Genomic DNA, 18,565 nt, shown 5'->3' with positions numbered 1-18,565 from the left:
CATGTTAAAGTGACACAATACTTCAGAATTGTAGTTATCAAACAACAAATAGATTTTTATAAAAGCTCTACTTCAGAAAGTCTACTTTCAAAAGCTCTACTCGACCTTTTGGAGGGTCAAAAAGTACTTTCTGGTCTTCCAAAAGCACTTTTAGATAAAATGGGGGTGTTTGGTAAAATTTTCAAAAAACTATTTTAGCTTTTCCAGAAAGCTAAAACAACTTTTTGGGAAAAGCTCCATTTTGGAGCTTTTTCGAAAAAAATACTTTTATAAATTATCAAAAAGTTGTTTTGAGTTATAATATATTTTTTTTTCTTTTTGGACCAAAATATCCATAATAAAATAGAATAATTATACAAAATATTTTTTTGTAAGTCAGTAGGGTGGAAAATTAATTTACGCTAATAATTATAATATTTTATATTTTTATTATTGTATTATACTATAAATATTATATTATATTATATTATATCATAATACATTAATATGTTATGTTAAATAAGTTAATATTATGTTATATTATACAACAATCATCGAGACGATAGAAAATTAATTTATTATTGTATTATACTATAAATATAATATATTACATTATATGATGGAAGATAAGTTTGACGTACCCCTCTAACCTTTGGTTCCAATTACTCGATCAGTTTCGTCTAATTTCCTGCCGCTACTCTTGAATCGTGATGCCAGTAGTACATCCAATGCCATATACTGACAAATAAACGACCGATCAATCAAAATATGGTATCAGACATGTTAAAGGACCACAACATTTTAGAAATATAGTTATCAAATAATAAACTATTTTTTATAAATGCTCTACTTAAAAAAGATAAATTTTTAAAAACCCTACATTCAAAAGTTCTACTAGGGCCTAAACTGGGTTAACCCGTAGGCTATATTTGTTGTGTCCAACGGTCCCAAGTCCAATTGGCCCCTAAAGATAATTCATAAACCCTCCCCCTCGCTTTTTTTTACTTCTCCCGTGTGTAACGCTCCCTATGCCCTTCGCCTCAAAATAGAGAGCAGAAGAGAAGGAAAAAAAAAGAAAAATCCAGGGAGGGAAAAATTCCCCTCTCCCTTCGCTCTCAGCAAATGCCTGGCTGATGGATTACAAACTCCCGCAGGCGCACCAGAGTGGCCACAACCTCTCTGCGGCGGCGGCGTCGGCGTCGGCGGCGGCGGCGGCGCACCATCCCCAACCCTACATCGGCCCCTCCTACTCATACCTATCAAACCCTAACCCTGACCCATATCCAACCGTCGGGCACGATAATTCCGCCCCCTCTGCCGATCTCAGGGTCCTCCGTCCTCCGGGCGTGGACCCCTATGCTGCGCATGATGGCGGTTATGAGGGCTACCTCACCGGATCTTACCCCTACATCCAGGCGCCGGTGGCGGCCGGCGGGGTGGGTTTAACGTCGTACTATTATGGCCCCGGAGGAGGGGAGGCGCATACTAGCTATGGAGCTGTGAGTGTGTTCGGTTGCTCTTCTCTTTATATTATAATAATTTCATGTGTTTTTTTGTCACTATTTGTTCCCGCTATAGTTTGTAACGCTTTCCCTCCGTCCATCATCTAGGATTCGTGGGTTGGATTGGGAGATTGTCTTTCCCGCTAATTTATATTTGGAAGGGGTGTGATTATTTTTTTAGGTATCTGGGAAATTCTAGTGTTTGTTGTTGAGTTCGGTGGGTTTTTAGTGATTTATTTTGTGTTTTTTTTACTTCGACTTTATAAATTTGATCTTTCTTCATGGCATTGGTTGTGTCTTTCATTTATTTTATTAAAAATATTCTTTTGAATGAGAATCTTTGCGGTAGATGAGGCTCGCTGATCAGGCCTATCATTGCATTGTTTTTAATTGTTTATTTATAATTTCATTTCTTCTTCTTTTTATTTATTTTTTTATGTCAAGTTTGCACTATTGAATGGAGGTATTATCATTTGGAAATCAATTAATTTTGCGTTGCCTGAGGAACAGCATTTTTCATGTATACTTTTCCTTAGTTATTGCTCATGAACCGCAGCTTCATTTATGATTTTATTATGATATTCTCAAAAAAGAGAAAAAGATATTGTTCTGTACAATGTTGACAGCAGGATATTAATCTACATGTTGGAAATGTAAATGACCATTGTTTGCATTTTTTTCATTCCCACATTGGCTTACAGCTGTTATATGCTGATTTGAGTTGCATTAGGAGTTTAAGGTTATGGTTGATGGAGCAACTAGTGAGAAGAAAATTTGCATGGAGTTGTTTCTGACTTAGTCCTTCATAGGGCTGTTTGATTTGCTCCATCTATTTGATGATCAATTGATCATAAGGCATTAGTTGGAACTTGATATTCTGTAGTCCTTTCATATATCTATAACTGTTTTCTTTTTTTTTTCTTTTTTTTTGAAAGCTGTTTCCTTAGTTAAATTGTTTTGCTCATCATCTTTAGTTTGGTGGTGGATCATCTTAATATAAGCAGTTGTAATTTCTTAACATGTCCCTGTATCTTTACTTTTCATCTTTAGAGTAATGTTGATATGATAGTTTTGGTATTTCCTAGCAAATCTAGGCATATTATATTGACCTGGTCTGGGACTAAAGATGAATTAGTATTAGTCTATCCATATTCATCATCCATTTTTATTTGGTGAACACCAACATGGATATAGATATTAGTCAGATATTAGAATTCATACCCATATTTGTTTTAATAGGACACGAATACAACCCTCCAAATATAATGGATTTGGATATTTAGATACGACTGGGATAGTTGTGTATTTATCTCCATATCCACTTTTCTTTGATGGATAAGAATACAAATGTGGATATTAGTTGGATGCTAATATTTCTATCTAGATTGGAAAGATTTGGCTATGGAAATGGATGTGGAAAGACATTATCCATTCCATTTTCACCCATATGCCCTAAACCCCACATGAGATGATCTTTTGCTAAGCGTGCCCTATATGAAGCTTTTTGGTTGGATCTGTTGATGTAAATGATAATTATGGATGTCCCTATATCCATAATCAAAGGAAATCTTCCATTGGTAAGTTGAGTCATGTAAGGTGTTCTATAACATTTTGTGCACCAAATTGTGTTGTGGTTTTATAACCTTAAGATTGGAAATTTTTCCCCTCTCATAGAAGATATTGCTTTAGAGTATTTCTTATTTAATTTCATTAATGGATTTTCATTCTCCCCATAATTTTGCCCTATATTTTATTCGACCTCTAATAATATATGAATAAAAAATTGCACCATCAGTTGCATGATCTTCTTATAAAATTTGATATATCTAGACATATATTACATGAGATGTTTGGACAATGGGGCAAGGTGCCACTTGTCCAAGCTGGTAAAGTCTTTTGTTGTTATACTAAATGACCTGGGCTTAAATCCTGCAATTACCAGGGTTTGGAGCATTAGGATAATTGGGGAAGAGCCAGCCCGGTTATGTAGCCCCATTGCCTACGGATCTTCTGCTAAACATAAAAAGGAATAGAAAAAAGAAAAGAAAATAGAAAAACAAAAAGAAAAGAAAGAAACATGATGATTCATCATGTTTCTTATGGTTGACACATGGAACTATCTTGATGTTTGGAGAATGGTGAATGGATGGGTTTGCTACCTAATTGATGTGACATGCATTTGGAGTTGGTAATTCGTAGCAGTTCCTAACCATTCTGGTCCAGACTCTGGAGATTCCTCTGAATTGAATTTGCTACCAAATCGAAGAGTGAACATCTGGTTATAAGCTGTTTATCTAACACTCATACATTGGTAAATCATATGATGTCCTTAAACCAGAAATCTGAGAGAATCTTAAACCAGAAATTAGAACTCTGTGTTATTTTTTCCTCCTTATTACACCTCTTTTTGGATTTGATAATATGAAGCTTTCCAGAAATATAAAAGAAAGTATAAAGCGCCTCAGAGTTAGATATGCATGCCTCTGCTTTTATCTCTTTTTTTTCTATGAGTAACATTTATCAGAACTCGTTTTTCTCTCTTTAGCATTAATGAGGAATTATATTTGATCTGAAAATGCCTAGCTTTTCTAGTCTGAGGTAGCACTTTGTTACTGCTGAAACAGCAATTTCTTGTTATATCATCTAAACACAGACCTTGCTTTCTGTAGTAGCTACAGGGCATGCATGAAGGGGCACTGGTCTGATTTGATCAGTTCTGGATATGACACTAAAAGATTTTAAATGTTCCTGTTGGATTGTACTGTTGATTAACCAGTGTTTGTGCTCCATTAAACTTCTCAACTATATATGCAACTAGCCTTGATTGTCTCAACTTGGTGGTTTACATTCATAGCTTCCTTCTCTTCCATCTGTAAAGAGATCTGCATTTGCTAACCAATGAATGCATAATTTCATTTTAAGAAACTCAAGAACATTCAAAAAACTATACTGGTTCTGATTGTCTGGATATTGAAGCAGTTGGTTTCAAGAATTTTCAGCCTTATTTTGGGCTAGTGGTTTTGTTGTTATGTCGTTGATGATTCATTAACTACATATTCTCAATTGCCAAATTCTCATCATTAACCATCTCCTTTAGTCCATCTGTTTGATGTTTCTGAAAATCAACTAAACAGTTTGCGTCGTTTCATATCTCAATGAGCTGCATAATACCTATTGTATTACATTTATAAAAATTTCCCTACTTGTAGTGGTTATCCATGCAATTTTACTTTGCAAATTTGTGAATTGTCAGTTGATTATTGATGTTAAACTTATTCATTTTATTTTTTTCTGACACTACTGTTTCTCTCATGTGAAACATACTCGTTAGCTGGCTATATGTTTATGAGTATTACTAATGCAAATTTATGCTTCATCTTTTACGTAGTTTATTTTATTTTTTCGTTCACTTCATCCGTCTTATACACAACTGTTCAGACTAGATGCACCAGGACTGTACCAGCTATGTACTTGTGTTCATGTCTGTTGGATAATCTATATAAATGTCTGTTGTTATCAGGTTTCATATGTACGCGCACTTGTGCATATATGTTGGCATAGCAACCTTTTTCCTTTTCCTAGTTTTCTGTGAATTTCTGCAAACAGTTCTGGACAAAAACCATCACATGTCCAGTGTTTAGCTTAGTCAGACATTTGGATTTGTTGTCTTTTATTGTTTATTGGAGATGCCATTGAGTTTCTAGAAAGCAAAAGGTTAGGGTTTACGTATCACTACTTTCATGCTGTTCACAACCATTAAGTAGGTACATATTGTGTGCTAAGTTCAACTTACATGCATAGGAAATGATTAGCGCATTTTAACCTGTCAGATATGGAAGGCTGTCAGTACCAAGAAAACCTTTGAAGATTTGGAGACAAAGAAACAGAAGCTTATTCAGGGAGGTGCCGCAGCTGACTCTGTCAGAGTTTGCACGGTGTGCAATGTCGTCTGCAATAGTGACACAGTTTTTGCTTCACATCTTTCCGGAGAAAAGCATGCCATGAAGGTAAAACAGATACTCATCATTGACTCTTATGATGGTTTTACATGCTTTTATGTATATGGCTCTTCAGTGATGCATCCAGAATTTTGAGGAGGCTGTTCGGGGGTGGGAACATGCTCTCTTTAATTGATGAGTGCATAGGATGTTATAGGCTTTACTTTCTTATCTCTGGCACTTGCTATCCATGCCCATTCCATACTTATTGCACTTTCAGCTGTAATTCTATACCTTATGTTTAGATTATGCTGATATAAGTGTCTGGTAATCTGGGCCCTTGTTGGTGTATTTATCCTCTTCCCTGTTATATACTGAACCAGCAATCACCTGCTTATTTTTATGAACTGATGCATATTTTGTAACTATGAGTGTATAAAAATGGCTTAAGCTCAATGAAACAAAACCATGAAATGTCTCGTGTTCGGCTGTTTTTAATAAGCTAAACTTGTTACAGGCCTATGTGGATATGATACACAAGACATCAATATTATGTTTAGTTCACATAGGCTGTAAAATATTTTTTCCCCTGATCAAGAAGAAAGAGAAATAATTGCTAACCTTTTCTGAGCTTGAAAAAGCAACACAAAGTATCTGCTTTATGTATAAATTAATATTAGCTCAATGGAAGTCCTTTTTTAAGAATTGTAGTTTTTAAACAAATTATCTTTGCATAGGAATGCTACTCATCAAAGTACATATTAGTTAGATTTCCCCTAATGCTTATCAGCTTTCAGTTGAGTTGTTTTGGTAACTACACATAGCTCCATGGCTTAATTGGCAGTTGATGGTATTTGTGGCAATATGAAATTAAAAAAAGCATGAACCAACATAGATGCCTTCCTTACAAATAATAAATTCATATCCCTGTTTGAAGAGTTTACTTTTATCTCCCTGCCCTTATATTTGTATGCATATGTCATTGTTCTCTCATATGGTTGTTTTGTTGATATGCATGGTTAAATGTGTAATTATTTTCATGTCTTTGTATGCATGTATTTCAGTATGCATCATATAATAGTTATCTGTAATTAACTGAGCTGTCTTCTTGCACCTTGAGTTTGATGTGTCTTCTCATTTGATGTATGCCTATATGCATACATTTGTATGTGTATGTAGAAAACATGACTACAGAGTGAATTTTGTATATCCCTATACCATTTTAATTTATTTTACAAATGCTTAATGCATATATATTGTCTTCTCAATGTTATCAGTTTATTGAATTCACATATTGCAGTGATATTACTCTAGTAGTCGTTTGCATATTTTGAAACAATCATTTTTGTTGTCTCTCATGTAAGCTGTTGTTGTTTTTAATTTGATCTTAATGAATTTCTTCTTGAAGGCACTAGGAAGAAGTTCCAGTGGGCTGGCCTCCATCCCTGTGAAACCCGTAAATTGGACTAACAAAGTAGCACAAATGGCATTTAAAAGTGCAATAAGCAAGGGCTTGAAAATGGCTCCCAAGGTTGTCAAATCTGTGTATTGTGAGGTTTGTAAAATTGATTGTAACAGCCAAGAAGTTCTCAACAGCCACAAACTGGGCAAGAAACATATGCGAAACTTGCAGAAGCTGCAGGAGTCCATCACACCAAAGCCCATGAATGCTCCAGTGATGACTGCTGGGAAGGAAAATGTGGTGACTGACAAAGATAAAGTTGTAGATGCACAAATCAAGAGAAAGGTAGTCCCAGCATCCAAGCAGGATTTGGAGACAAAGAAAAGAAAGGTCTTGGAAGGAGGAGCAACTGCAGCTGCAGTTAGAGTTTGCTCTCTTTGCAATGTTGTTTGCAACAGCCAGAAAGTCTTTGATTTACATGTTGCAGGGCAGAAACACCTTGCTATGGTAAAGAAACAACAGGAGGCAACTTTTAGCTAGGTTCAGTCTGGATAGTGAAAGGCACAATCTCGACTCTTGGGGATTGTTATTTTCTTTAATGGTTCATCAAACCATATTCTAAACCCCTTTTAGGTCATGATCCCATTCAGGCTACCAGATATGAAAGACAAGTTGAATTCAGTTTCCACCAGGCCATTGGGTGTTGGAACCTGCAGCTAATAGTTTGCCGCATGATACTTGTAAAGTTTCTTTGGAATATGAGTTTTCAAGGGAAATGTCAATTGAAAACATGTATGTCTAAGAATGTTGTCTCACATTCTGGTTTTCATGTTGCATTTCAAACACTTACTTTTGAATTAGGCTCGACACTGTCAGATATGCTTTAAGGTCCAGAATTCAGGTTTAAGATCATTGTAGATCGCATGGTGCCCTATTTCTTCCATTTTTTCAGCTCATCTACATGTCCCCTGAGCATGCAGTCAGCAAAATGCACAAATTCACTATCTGGGATCATCTCTCCAACCGGTATTGAAGAATTGTTTGCCTATCCCAATCTGCTCTGCTCTTTTTCTTGTGGAAGCAACCTGGTGTGATATATGTGGTTGGGCAGTGACTGTTGTGTAAGAAGAGTTGTTGGAAGGTATGGTTGTTGTCATGCAATTCTAGTGTGAATTGCAGGTTATGAAAATTATGCCAGCATTTATCAACATCACGTTTTTAGTTTTGCTGTACACTGTTTCTTGATTAGGTTGGGAATTAATTTATAATTGTAAGTGGTAAATTACATTGCTTGCAGCTACTTGGGAATGTTGATCGGTAGGAAATGCTGTCTTCTTTTTATAGGTGTCACCAATCTTATTAAACAGAAGGATTATAGATACGAAGTACCCTAAATTTTTATTTGCCCAGACTCATTTAATCTTCTAACAGGACCCTTAAGTCTGGCTTGCTGAGGTCCTTGTTCTCCTCTCTGCTTTATCGTCCTCCCAGTTACAGGCCTTACCTGCTGCTGATAATATTGATTACATGCAACATGGTATGGTGCTACTCGATCATAATAATGCATGGCTTATTGGGTTTGTGTTTGCAGCTTCATTTGCTTTCTCCTAGACCATAACAATATAAATTCCAATCTCTTTAGCAGGAGTTGCATGTAATGCACACGATCAATCTTAGCCCTAATTTTGTGGGAGATGAAAGTACCATAGTTATTTGTTCATTCATCTTAATTTGTCTCTAATAAACTGACAACCCGAACTCTATACCCTAATTTCTCCTTTCTCGTCCTCTGTATCAATGTCCCTTACCCTAAGAAAACTTGAAAGGATTGTTTGCTGAAATAATAATGCTTGCAATGTGGACCATCATATCCAATGAATAACTCTGTTTCATAGGAAACCTTTAGGTATAATCCTTTTGCAATGACGTGGCAGCATGTGATTGGAAGCAACATTCAGAATGAAGTGGCTTCTAAATTCAACATTATATCATCTCGAATTCTTAGAACCACATCCAATTCTGATATCCATCCGTTAGCTTTACTCCGTTGCTCCCCTACTTTGGATGAGCCCACCCGGACTCCAATAGACCTATAAGAGTTACGTACCATTATGATCGTTGGACCACCCGGACCGAGTGATGTCCCCAGCCGGATCCTGGTTGGACCACACCGACAGGGTAGTTGCTGGCTGGATTATTATTATACTAAAGAACAAAAGAAAAATAATGCAAGAGAGAGATCCCAAAATCCAAAGACTTGGACGTAAGATCTCCTCGGCTCTGAGAGTTCGCCACATGTCACGCACACTCCCTGGTCGTACCGAATCCATACAACGCAGCAATCACCAAACGGAAGCGAAGGAAGAGTCCCTCCCTCGAATTCAGCAACTCAGGGGCTGAGAGCGTTACGTACGTCATTATACCTTTCTCTCCACGTCCCCTGTCCTCTTCTCTTTCCAAGTTCCATCAAATGATCCCCTAAAACATTGAGAAAATAGAGAGGATAAAAAGAAAAGAATAGAATATATATATATAGAAGCCTTCAAGGGTTCTGGCAACTGAAGATGTGAATAAATTAACTAGTACGTACTACAAATGTTATATAAGTACACAATATAACCAGATGCTGTATATCTAAAAGACCACCAGAAAAAGCCCAAAAAGTAGCAGGAATGTGGCATCAAAATCTGCCAAATATTAGTAGAGGTCTAAACTAAAAAGATCAATGCCTACACAAGCTATAGTTAATATATACGAGTGTTACATATGGATCAGCCATTCTGTCTATCCTTGCTCCATGTGATGACCTGTGCCAGGCTAACATGAAAGGGGGAAAAAAAGCTCCATGCATATATATATAAGCCTCCATGGACATGGATGATCCTGCTATGCTATTCCTCTGCAACAACCTGCATGATTTTTTATATTACGACAGAGAGAAGTCAGTACACCTGGCATAAGATTATATCAAAACAATAGACAAAAGATAAGATAGCAGCAAATTATAGTGCTGCTACTGCGACATTTACGCAGTGGTATGTGGGTGTAATGACGTTTCATGGTAGATTTGATTATAATCCACTTTTAAAATAAATGATAATGTAGACGAAAAGAAGCATAGGAAAAGGAACAAACAATTAGAAGACACCTTTGCATAGACACGCTAGAATTTTCAGGACAAAGAAACAGAAACAAGAGGAAAGTTAAGGAGATTAATGGCGTACCGACCAAAATGGGAGATGCACAAGCCACAGTTAAGGCAACGTCTGGAGGGGATCATGATCAAAACTATCTAAGAACGACTAAAATTGTTATCAATGTCACAACTACAGCTCACCAGATGCATTTACTCTTTACGTACCATCATCACCACCACCATCATATTAGCAATTATTGGATGAATTCTTTCATTACACATAACATCACCTTTGCTTTTATGTTCTTTATCAGCAAAGTGCACCTTTTTCAGATGTACGTATCTTTAACCCTTGCGTGGATGCTATTTCTGAAATCCCTGCCGATTAAAACTACAGCCCCTAGTTGAAATGATGGCGAGTCTTATGGCAGCAATACTGCTTACAAGGTGGTGATGACTACTGTTATCTTGGTTCTAAAGGAAGCAAAAATCAAATAGAGGTTAGAAGAGTCTTTAAATACCCGGTTATTCTCATCTGTTTCTCATCCCAGGTGGCACCATGTCACCCAGCAGACCCTCATCAGTGGGAAGCGGCGAAGTTCTCGCTGGTAAGGATGGTTGATGCTCCCCATGGGGGGTTTGTAGCAACTGGCCTGCACCCACTGCGAGGTTCTGATGGAACTGCATGGCTGGTAGATATAGCTGTGGAGTTGATACGGCGAGGCGTTCGGCGAAGGCTGCTGCATTCTGAGCATGCACGCTGCCACGAGGGAAGGATACGGTGTGGTGGGAGTGCTGGCCTTCGTACGTGGTGATCACAATGGTGGAATCTTCGGACGATCGCTCAACGCGTTTCTTCACCGTACATTTGCTGTTTGTGCATCGGTAGTAGCTCCTGCAAAGCAGCCACCGAGTTACAGTGGTTTTGATGAATTTCTGTTTCTCCCACTACTTCGCATCTTACCAACTGATGGTTTTACTTCGATCAGGTAAATGTTTCTTGTTACATTGCTCTATGATACACACGAGTATATCTCTAAGTCTCTAACATGCATGTTCATGGAAGAATAGCGGGTCAGAATGGGAATAGTACGACATGACAAATCTTCCAACGAGGATAAAGTTAAAAGCTGATTAACAAAAAAATCCAAAAAGTAACAGCATTAGTAGCAGCATAATAGAAAAATGCAAAAGTACACAATAGTCAAACTTGGATCTCTCTCACAAACATGACCACAAGGAGCTAAAGCTGATTTTTTTTTTATAAGGTTAAAAGGTGGACAAAATTTTTTTCAGGCATTTAACATATACTGATAATTCGTAGAAGAAACATGTATCAGAAACCATTTTATATTTAAGAAAAATGAATAGAAAGGAGAAAGTCAAGATTGTCATCTAGAACTGGCAGCAAACCGGAGAACTTGTATCCAACGAATTGAAAAAAAAGTGGTTGTTATAAGTAGCAAGTAAACCTTGGAAATGGGCTGTTTTTCACAGCTTTCTGCCCATACTTTCTCCATCGGTAGCCATCTTCCAGATGATCAATCTCACTCCTAGTCATGAAGGCAAATCTTGGTTCACGGCTTCGTTTTTGCCCCTTCTTTGTACTTTTATTCCTGAAGCCAGAATGACACTGCGTCCTATGAATGAATGAACTCCATAAAATTTTGTGAATTATACAAAATCTAAATTATGGATTAGCCTCGAGTTGCACCCAAAATATTTAAACTCGGAAGCTGATCAGAGCCATTTTAACAGATAGACTGTGTTTTTTTATCTTTTTGCAGGTAACGAACCAGGAGTTATTACAGAACATCAAAATGGTGCAGAAATGTCGGAAATATACAAAAAAGTAGTAATAAGAATAAAAATAAGAATTGTGGTTTTTATCCAGTGATAAGGTTTCAGATCTTCCAGTGATATTCTTATCTGACCAATTTTTGAAAGTAGTTCTTACAATGACAATATCATACGTATATAAACTGAGATAATAGGATGAAATGAACAATATCTAGTTAGCTACGTTAGCTCGAGAGAAAAAATGATTCCATGAGAAGAAAGAAACATTAAATTATAACTGTTATAGTTACATCAGATAGTCAACCATAAATATATAGCAAAAAATTGAGAGAAAGGCCTAAAGAAAATTTCATCTGGGAGATTGGACGAACAATTCAAACTGAATCTCCACATAAAAGTGTCCAGGAAGAAATTTAATTTAGTAGAAATAGTAAGAATCATCATATAAACTAAAGAACATAACACTTACAGATCAGAATTAAGAAGAGCTAATGATGACTCTAAGACTATAGTCCCGATATTAAGGTCATAATAATCGAGTTAATTTCCTGAGAAACTTAAATATATATGTATTCACTGCATGAGAACATTGAACTAGAGGAAATTTCTTATGCGATATGTAAAAGATGTATATGATCATCATGATCAAACTGGATCAGAAAAATAAGCACAAGTTATGCAATATTCACAATGACCAAACAAATGATTGCTTTTCTGTCTGATGAAATCAATAAATTAATAAAGAAAATGAAGAAAGCCATTGTGAGAACTTATAGCAACAAGCAACAATGTTGAAGCTGGATGATATCTTCCCCGATCGTTTTCTCAAGGAAAAAAAAAAGCAAACATATTGATTACTTTTTCCTTCTATTTGCCATATTCACATATTTATAAATTAATAGAAAACAAACTTATGAAGTATAACTATTTTTCTTTAGAGGATCGGCTCTAGTAGCACGCACATCGGAAACATAAAACGTAAAAACTCTTGACTGCTCCATATAATGTATAAGAACTGTTTGTACATTTAATATACTCCATTTTACTTTATTTCTCTCTCTCTCTCTTTTTGTTTTTTGGTGGTAGAAACCTTATTTCTCATACAGAAATCCTAAGCTGTTTGCATTGCATCAGGTCCTGAAACAATCTAATTAAAGAGAAAAAAATGAAAACTAAATGCCTTACGGTGCATATAATGGATGCATACACACAATTATACGTCACAAAAACGTTTATATGAATATATCATGCAAGAATTAGTCCACATACTTACTAGTAGTGCACTTTAGAGATCCTTGTTTTCTGGTCTGTTCTATTACTTTCAGCATGAAACAAACGTCATAAAAAACATAGCCTACTTGTTAAATAATAGTATTACAATCTATCCGCGATGCGTCAGGTAGGGAAAAATGAGAAAAAAAAAAAGAAGAAGAAACCGCGTAATCTTCGAAACACGGAATTCCCGCCGCAATGACGGCCGTGTTGCACCCACTAGGATAACCCAAGATCTTCCTTCTAATTTACGATATTGCCCTTCCCCACGCGATGGATCCCGGAGAATTTCACCACGCGGTCTTGCTTCGTCTCTCCCTCTCTCTCTCTTTCACTCTCCACCTTCCCAAATTTGGCCCTAACCTCTCATCTTATTACGAATTTACCACCCGCCGGAGAACCGTTGGCTAAAGAGTGTATAGGCTTATATATATAGTACTCACGCTGTCTCGGCCGGCTTCTCGTCGGGCTCCGGCGGGGGCTCCTCGCTGGAGCTGGAGGACACCGCGTCGCTGGATCTCGCGGGGAGCGCCGCCGCAGGCTGATCCGATTTGGCCTCCGGAGGCGCCACCACCGTCTCCGACGGCCCCGGGGCACCCTCCAGGCCGAACCCGGAGAACCCGTCGTCGTCCTCTCCGATCGGGCCGGAGTCCAGCGGGATGCTCCACCCGAACTCGCTCAGGATGCTGGCCTCCTCCCTCTCGCCGCCGCAGATCTCGTCGAGGGACAAGATCCCTCCGCCGTCGCCAGGGAATGGCCAGCCGGGTCCGCCGGACCCGCCGGATCCCCGCGGCGCCCGGTTCTTGTCCTCCATCAGTGGCTCCGATCAAAATTCTTGATCCTCCGGCGAGCAAGCTCGGGAATCCGGTGCGGTCCGGCGAGGAGAGACGCAGACGGAGGGTCGGAGGAGAGATAAAGAGGTAAGGGTTTCGATTTCTCTCCTTCTCTTTAGTTCGAGTCTTCTACTAAGTACCACTCTCCTTCCGAGCTCTCGCTTTTTATTTTTTTTATTCTTTAATACTTTTTAGTTTCTTTCTCTCGGGGTTTGGAGCAAACGCGTTGAGGGCTTTTGGAACTTTTCGAAGCTCGCTCTCCGTCCTCTCGTCAATAATCCAGATAAAGAAACAAAATTATTATAAAAAAAAAGTCATTTAATCCCGCTAATTTGATAATAATAAAATAATTACACTCGCGGCCAAAACCACCCGCCTGTTGCTTTGATTAAGTTTAACTGTTCCTGAACAATTAGCTTAATAGCTTAGTTAATTAAAGTATTAAAGTTGGAGCAGTTTGGATCGGGAGTATCACGCTATGATAAAGTATTCAATCGGCAGGCTGTATGATTCGTGTCTTGTTCGACGATTGGCGGACACGAAGTTTAACGTCCACGTCTGCACGAATTTTCTGCGCGATTGACGTGCACGCATTATAAAGTCCGCGCGTCCGCGCTCAAGGCCGCGGCGGGGTTGAAGATTCGGCTATTTGATAAATGCCGTAGCGAGCGGCCTGTTGAGAAAGGACAAAAGGTAGTTCCGTTCCGTTCCGTTCCCTAAGATGGCGATGGGGTGTTTGGAATCAAAGGATGAGATCGAGAGACGGGAACTTGGACGGCTGCGGATGGTGTACCGTACGAGTCGGTGGTCCTAAATGGAGTACAGGTGTGGTTGGTGATTAAATAAATTAATGACATTTGTTAATAGGGGGGATTTGGTCGGATTTTGGGGGTGATTAGATCGGCGAGGAGTTGTTAAATCGGAGGGGACGGTGGAGGATAGGTGGTGGGGGCGTGGGGCCCAGCACGAATCTTTTGAAACCTAACTTGGGCCGCACGAAAGCCCGTCGCTTTCCGCTGCATTTATTGAGGCCACGCTCCTCTCACGACGCCTCCTCAACCCAACCCACGCAACTGTGCGAGGCTGCCATTCCAAGCTCCATGTAGTGGAACCAATGGTCCTGAAATCTGATGGCCATAGATTTTTTTTACTCTTATAAGGTTCATTATTTGCAATAATGGTGTAATATTATAAGAAAGGTGGAGCTTAAGATTCAGAGAACAGACCGGGTCGGCAAAAGTTTAGAAATGGGTGTGGAATTTTAAGGAAGATATAGATAGGTTACGCAAGAATAAGTCATAGATCAGCTCGGTGGGAGCTAGCTAGCTAGTTTGATCGTGGAAGATAAAGGCCATGTAGATAGGTTATACAAGAACGAGTCATAGGCTGTCTCACTAAAGTAGTATCTTTTCGAAAGAATTCATCTTCACACGAATCTACTATTGGATCATTCACTGCACAAATCTTAGAGCGCTCTAACTTTCTTCAAGCATTTCCTGCATGGATCTCGAAGTGACCGGTGGATGATCCAACGGTGTGAATCCTTGTTCCGTTTCGTGTGAAAGATACACCCCTGACCTTGTACGTAGGTGGGTTGGACAAGAACAAGTCATAGTTCATGATGAGGGTAACTTGGATTCAAAATCAAGAGTCTGAAAGGTTCAACATGCACTTCTTCCATGCCTGCGCTTTTACAAAGTCAAATGACCACTTGTTTAACTTGGTTTGCTCCTTACGGTGTTACCATGGCCTTTTTTGTGTGGAAATGGGCGTTAGGGCACTTTTTTAACACAAGGGGCAAGGAAAAAATAGCTTTAAGGCCTATGCCAAGGGAGAGGTAGCTTTCCTATTGAAATGGAAAGGCTTGGAAGCTTGTGGGGATTGAATAAATAGGATGAGGTAAGGGTTGACTGGTTACATGACCCATGACGAGTGCTTCCACCAAAATAAAAACTAGTACGTATTTAATTTGCATTGTACATGTACCTGCTGCAACTGTTCCCCTAGGCTTAGCATTCGATCCTCCCACATGCCTGCGATCAATTTGAACCTCCCCAGTTACATCCTCACCCTGCAAAGATGGCCACATTTCTCGTTAAGCATGAGCATGACATGACCATAACTCGTCGTGGTGTACTTTATGACCCATATTATTATTATTATTATTATTGTTGATCTCTGATGCACAGACAGGAAGCTAGAGGTATTAGTCCATCAATTTCATGCAAGTAGGCTTTCTCTATCTATTCCTTGAAGGAAGATGCAAGCGATCACATACCACGCACCTTGATGCAGGGTGAACTCTTTTCCCACTCTTATCACTTTATTTAGTGATGCTGTCGGTAGTGCTGTTGATGATGGCGACCATTCAATATACTAGTTGTCTAGTGCTTGCAATTAATCAGACACGGATATAACAATCAACGATATCTTTGCAACATGGTGATGTATCGCAGCTTCGAATATTATAGACCATGGTTGTTATCTATACGACTGGTGGATGATCGAGGAGGTTTGTACATTTCTTTCTTGTCTTCTTTTCATGCCATTAGTGAAGATTTCTTTAGCAACTGTGGGAGCCATTTTAGCACACGTAGAATCTTAATTCTTATGCATGACAAGCCGCTAGAATATGTATATATGTATATATATATATCTGCTAGCTGTACGTGGATTGAAGGCGATGAGATCTCAGGAAATCAGAAATAATAAAATGCAAAGAGATACCGATCTGAAAAAGCGCGATGTGGACCACCGATCTACCCATGGCTTTTTTGAAAAAGGAGAAAAAGGGCTCTTGTCTGCAGGTGCGTTCATTCGCGCGCCCACTTGGTGAATTAGATACTTCAGAACCTGTTTACTTCATCGGGAGGCTTTCACATCCGGAACCCACAAACCTCAACTGGATGAGCCTTTGGCTGCACCCTGGATATCAGGTTGTATGGTGCTTCTTTAGCCTGGAGAGAGAGAAAGAGAGAGGAAATGAAGCAGAAGAAGAAACCATGCACGGCCATGGAGAAACTTTAGTTTTAGGACATTTACTTTTGATTTAAGATAACTTTAGTTTGATTAAATATGCATGGTGTTTTTTAACATATCGCTCCTCTTGCTGATCCTCCCTATCCATAAAGATATGTAGAAATAAGCACTGCTGGCTAATTTTAACCTAAAGAGTTCTCCCTATTCCTAAGCATGATCCTCTTGATGCTCATATCCTACACCATTTCCATCATAAAACCATCTCTGAGGTAGGACTTATGATAATAAATTTTGAAGTGATTGCTTTGTTTCATGTTTCTTTTTTCTTTTTTTCTGTTTAATTATTATTTGGAGTCTTAGGCCCAGGTTGGGCACCTGATCAAGTAATTAAGTCAGGCCAGTGTAACCCCCACTTAGGCTCAGAAAGATAATGTTGATAAATAATATCTGAAAGGGACTTATTCAAAATATATATAAACGAATGTTAGAACTATTTGATGGTCAGCATTAACGTGATCAAACAGGGACTTATTCCTTTTTCTTCTTTCATATGCCGGTCCTAACTAAGTTTAGAGTATTCTTTGTTTTCGTCCCAAGTTATTCATTTCATAATAGGCGTATGTTAGAGAGAGAGACAGAGAGGTGGGGTATGCATGGAGTACGCCTGACTTGGCCTTCAAATATTTTAGGTAAGTCATGCTGTACGCTTGGACTCGCATTCCTAACGATTCATCGTGTCAGATGAATCGTTTCTCGTTTACGGCTACTGAAGCGGATCGATCTCCTCTCGCGTCAGTCGTAGCCGAGATGTTTCTGTTGACGTCTTCCATAGGATCATTGGATCTTATGCTGCAAAACTGCGACAGTGCACACGGCCTATTGCATTAATTATACTATTACAAATGTGTTGCTCATTCTTTCTAGATACAAATCCCACCCACTTACCAAAAAAAATGTGACTTTTCTGAACTGTGTCATGTCCCACCCACAACCAAGATAGCTCTGATTACAGTACATCATCAGTTGGTGATCAATGTTGGGAATCTGTCAATGATAGATCTGGAGTACTCTTGTCACTGTGTATGGTTAAAAAAAAAAAAAAACTAAATAAAGAAGAAAGAAAGAAAGAAAGAAAGCCATTACAGTGCTCCATCAATTTGGACGCTCTCACTGTATATTAGCAGCATGCCATTTCACTCCATCAATTTGGATGATCTCACATATCGTCCACCAAACATACGTGAATGAAAAATGGGTTATTTCACCAAAGAGACTGAACAAAACATGAAATAGAAAAGCACTTCAGCACCTATTCTCCTCTTCCTTTCTTTTGTTTGTGTGTGGGTGAGCGTGGTGCCAATCCTTAGAAGTCTTGCCAAAAAGTTTACAAAAGAACGAGCCCGTAGCATGGACCAAAGCATAAGAGTGGGTTGGCCAGCACTTCATATTTGTTAGTTACCGCATTAGTCTTGCTTCATTATGAGAACTGCCTGTAAATGCATACATAGCCCTACTTAAAATGAGTGGTTTAGCAATAGATTTTTTGAATTGCAGTAGTGAAATGGCATCGAATAGCCGAATACTCTAAGAGGGTGTTTAGATCCTCTGAAAATGCCATCTTCACTTAATGACTAGCTTTGTGCAGCAATAAACTCCTTCGAGGGGTTGGTGTTTAGGTATATCCCGGCACGGCTTTCTGTATTAAATAGATTTATGATATTTGT

The 18,565-nt window shown here is 38.6% G+C and overlaps 2 protein-coding genes across 4 annotated transcripts; one reads left to right on the top strand and one right to left on the bottom strand.

The window, feature by feature from the left end:
* The first annotated feature begins 661 nt into the window (after positions 1-661).
* Positions 662-7,771, top strand: LOC103697010 (zinc finger protein 346-like). The gene is made up of 3 exons (XM_008778770.4): positions 662-1,478; positions 5,312-5,488; positions 6,828-7,771. The coding sequence occupies exons 1-3, from the start codon at positions 1,113-1,115 to the stop codon at positions 7,359-7,361; spliced, it is 1,077 nt and encodes a 358-aa protein (XP_008776992.2). The 5' UTR covers positions 662-1,112; the 3' UTR covers positions 7,362-7,771.
* Positions 7,772-9,329: 1,558 nt separating this feature from the next.
* On the bottom strand, positions 9,330-14,077 carry LOC103697011 (probable WRKY transcription factor 57). Of its 3 annotated transcripts, none has more exons than XM_008778771.4 (4): positions 13,473-14,071; positions 11,430-11,597; positions 10,479-10,852; positions 9,330-9,730 (listed from the first exon to the last, which is right to left on the bottom strand). In XM_008778771.4, the coding sequence occupies exons 1-3, from the start codon at positions 13,841-13,843 to the stop codon at positions 10,489-10,491; spliced, it is 903 nt and encodes a 300-aa protein (XP_008776993.2). In that variant the 5' UTR covers positions 13,844-14,071; the 3' UTR covers positions 9,330-9,730; positions 10,479-10,488. The 3 variants fall into 3 exon arrangements, with proteins under 3 accessions (XP_008776993.2, XP_008776994.2, XP_038972700.1); XM_008778772.3 differs by having other exon boundaries at positions 11,430-11,573; positions 13,473-14,065; XM_039116772.1 differs by lacking the exon at positions 11,430-11,597 and having other exon boundaries at positions 13,473-14,077.
* Between the last annotated feature and the right edge of the window lie 4,488 nt (positions 14,078-18,565).

Source organism: Phoenix dactylifera, unplaced genomic scaffold (genome assembly GCF_009389715.1).
Source record: "Phoenix dactylifera cultivar Barhee BC4 unplaced genomic scaffold, palm_55x_up_171113_PBpolish2nd_filt_p 000138F, whole genome shotgun sequence".
Lineage (NCBI taxonomy): Eukaryota > Viridiplantae > Streptophyta > Magnoliopsida > Arecales > Arecaceae > Phoenix > Phoenix dactylifera.
Note: the sequence above shows the minus strand (reverse complement) of the source record. Positions and strands in the feature narration are given on the sequence as shown.

What these genes read in the sequence shown, in the direction of transcription:
- LOC103697010 (XM_008778770.4), top strand. Translation starts at nt 1,113, where the DNA reads ATGGATTACAAACTCCCGCAGGCGCACCAGAGTGGCCACAACCTCTCT. An exon ending in CGCATACTAGCTATGGAGCT is followed by an intron (nt 1,479 to 5,311) that starts GTGAGTGTGTTC and finishes TTAACCTGTCAG; the next exon opens with ATATGGAAGGCTGTCAGTAC. An exon ending in GAGAAAAGCATGCCATGAAG is followed by an intron (nt 5,489 to 6,827) that starts GTAAAACAGATA and finishes TTCTTCTTGAAG; the next exon opens with GCACTAGGAAGAAGTTCCAG.
- LOC103697011 (XM_008778771.4), bottom strand. Translation starts at nt 13,843, where the DNA reads ATGGAGGACAAGAACCGGGCGCCGCGGGGATCCGGCGGGTCCGGCGGA. An exon ending in GAGAAGCCGGCCGAGACAGC is followed by an intron (nt 11,598 to 13,472) that starts GTGAGTACTATA and finishes ATTCATTCATAG; the next exon opens with GACGCAGTGTCATTCTGGCT. An exon ending in AAAAACAGCCCATTTCCAAG is followed by an intron (nt 10,853 to 11,429) that starts GTTTACTTGCTA and finishes GCTGCTTTGCAG; the next exon opens with GAGCTACTACCGATGCACAA.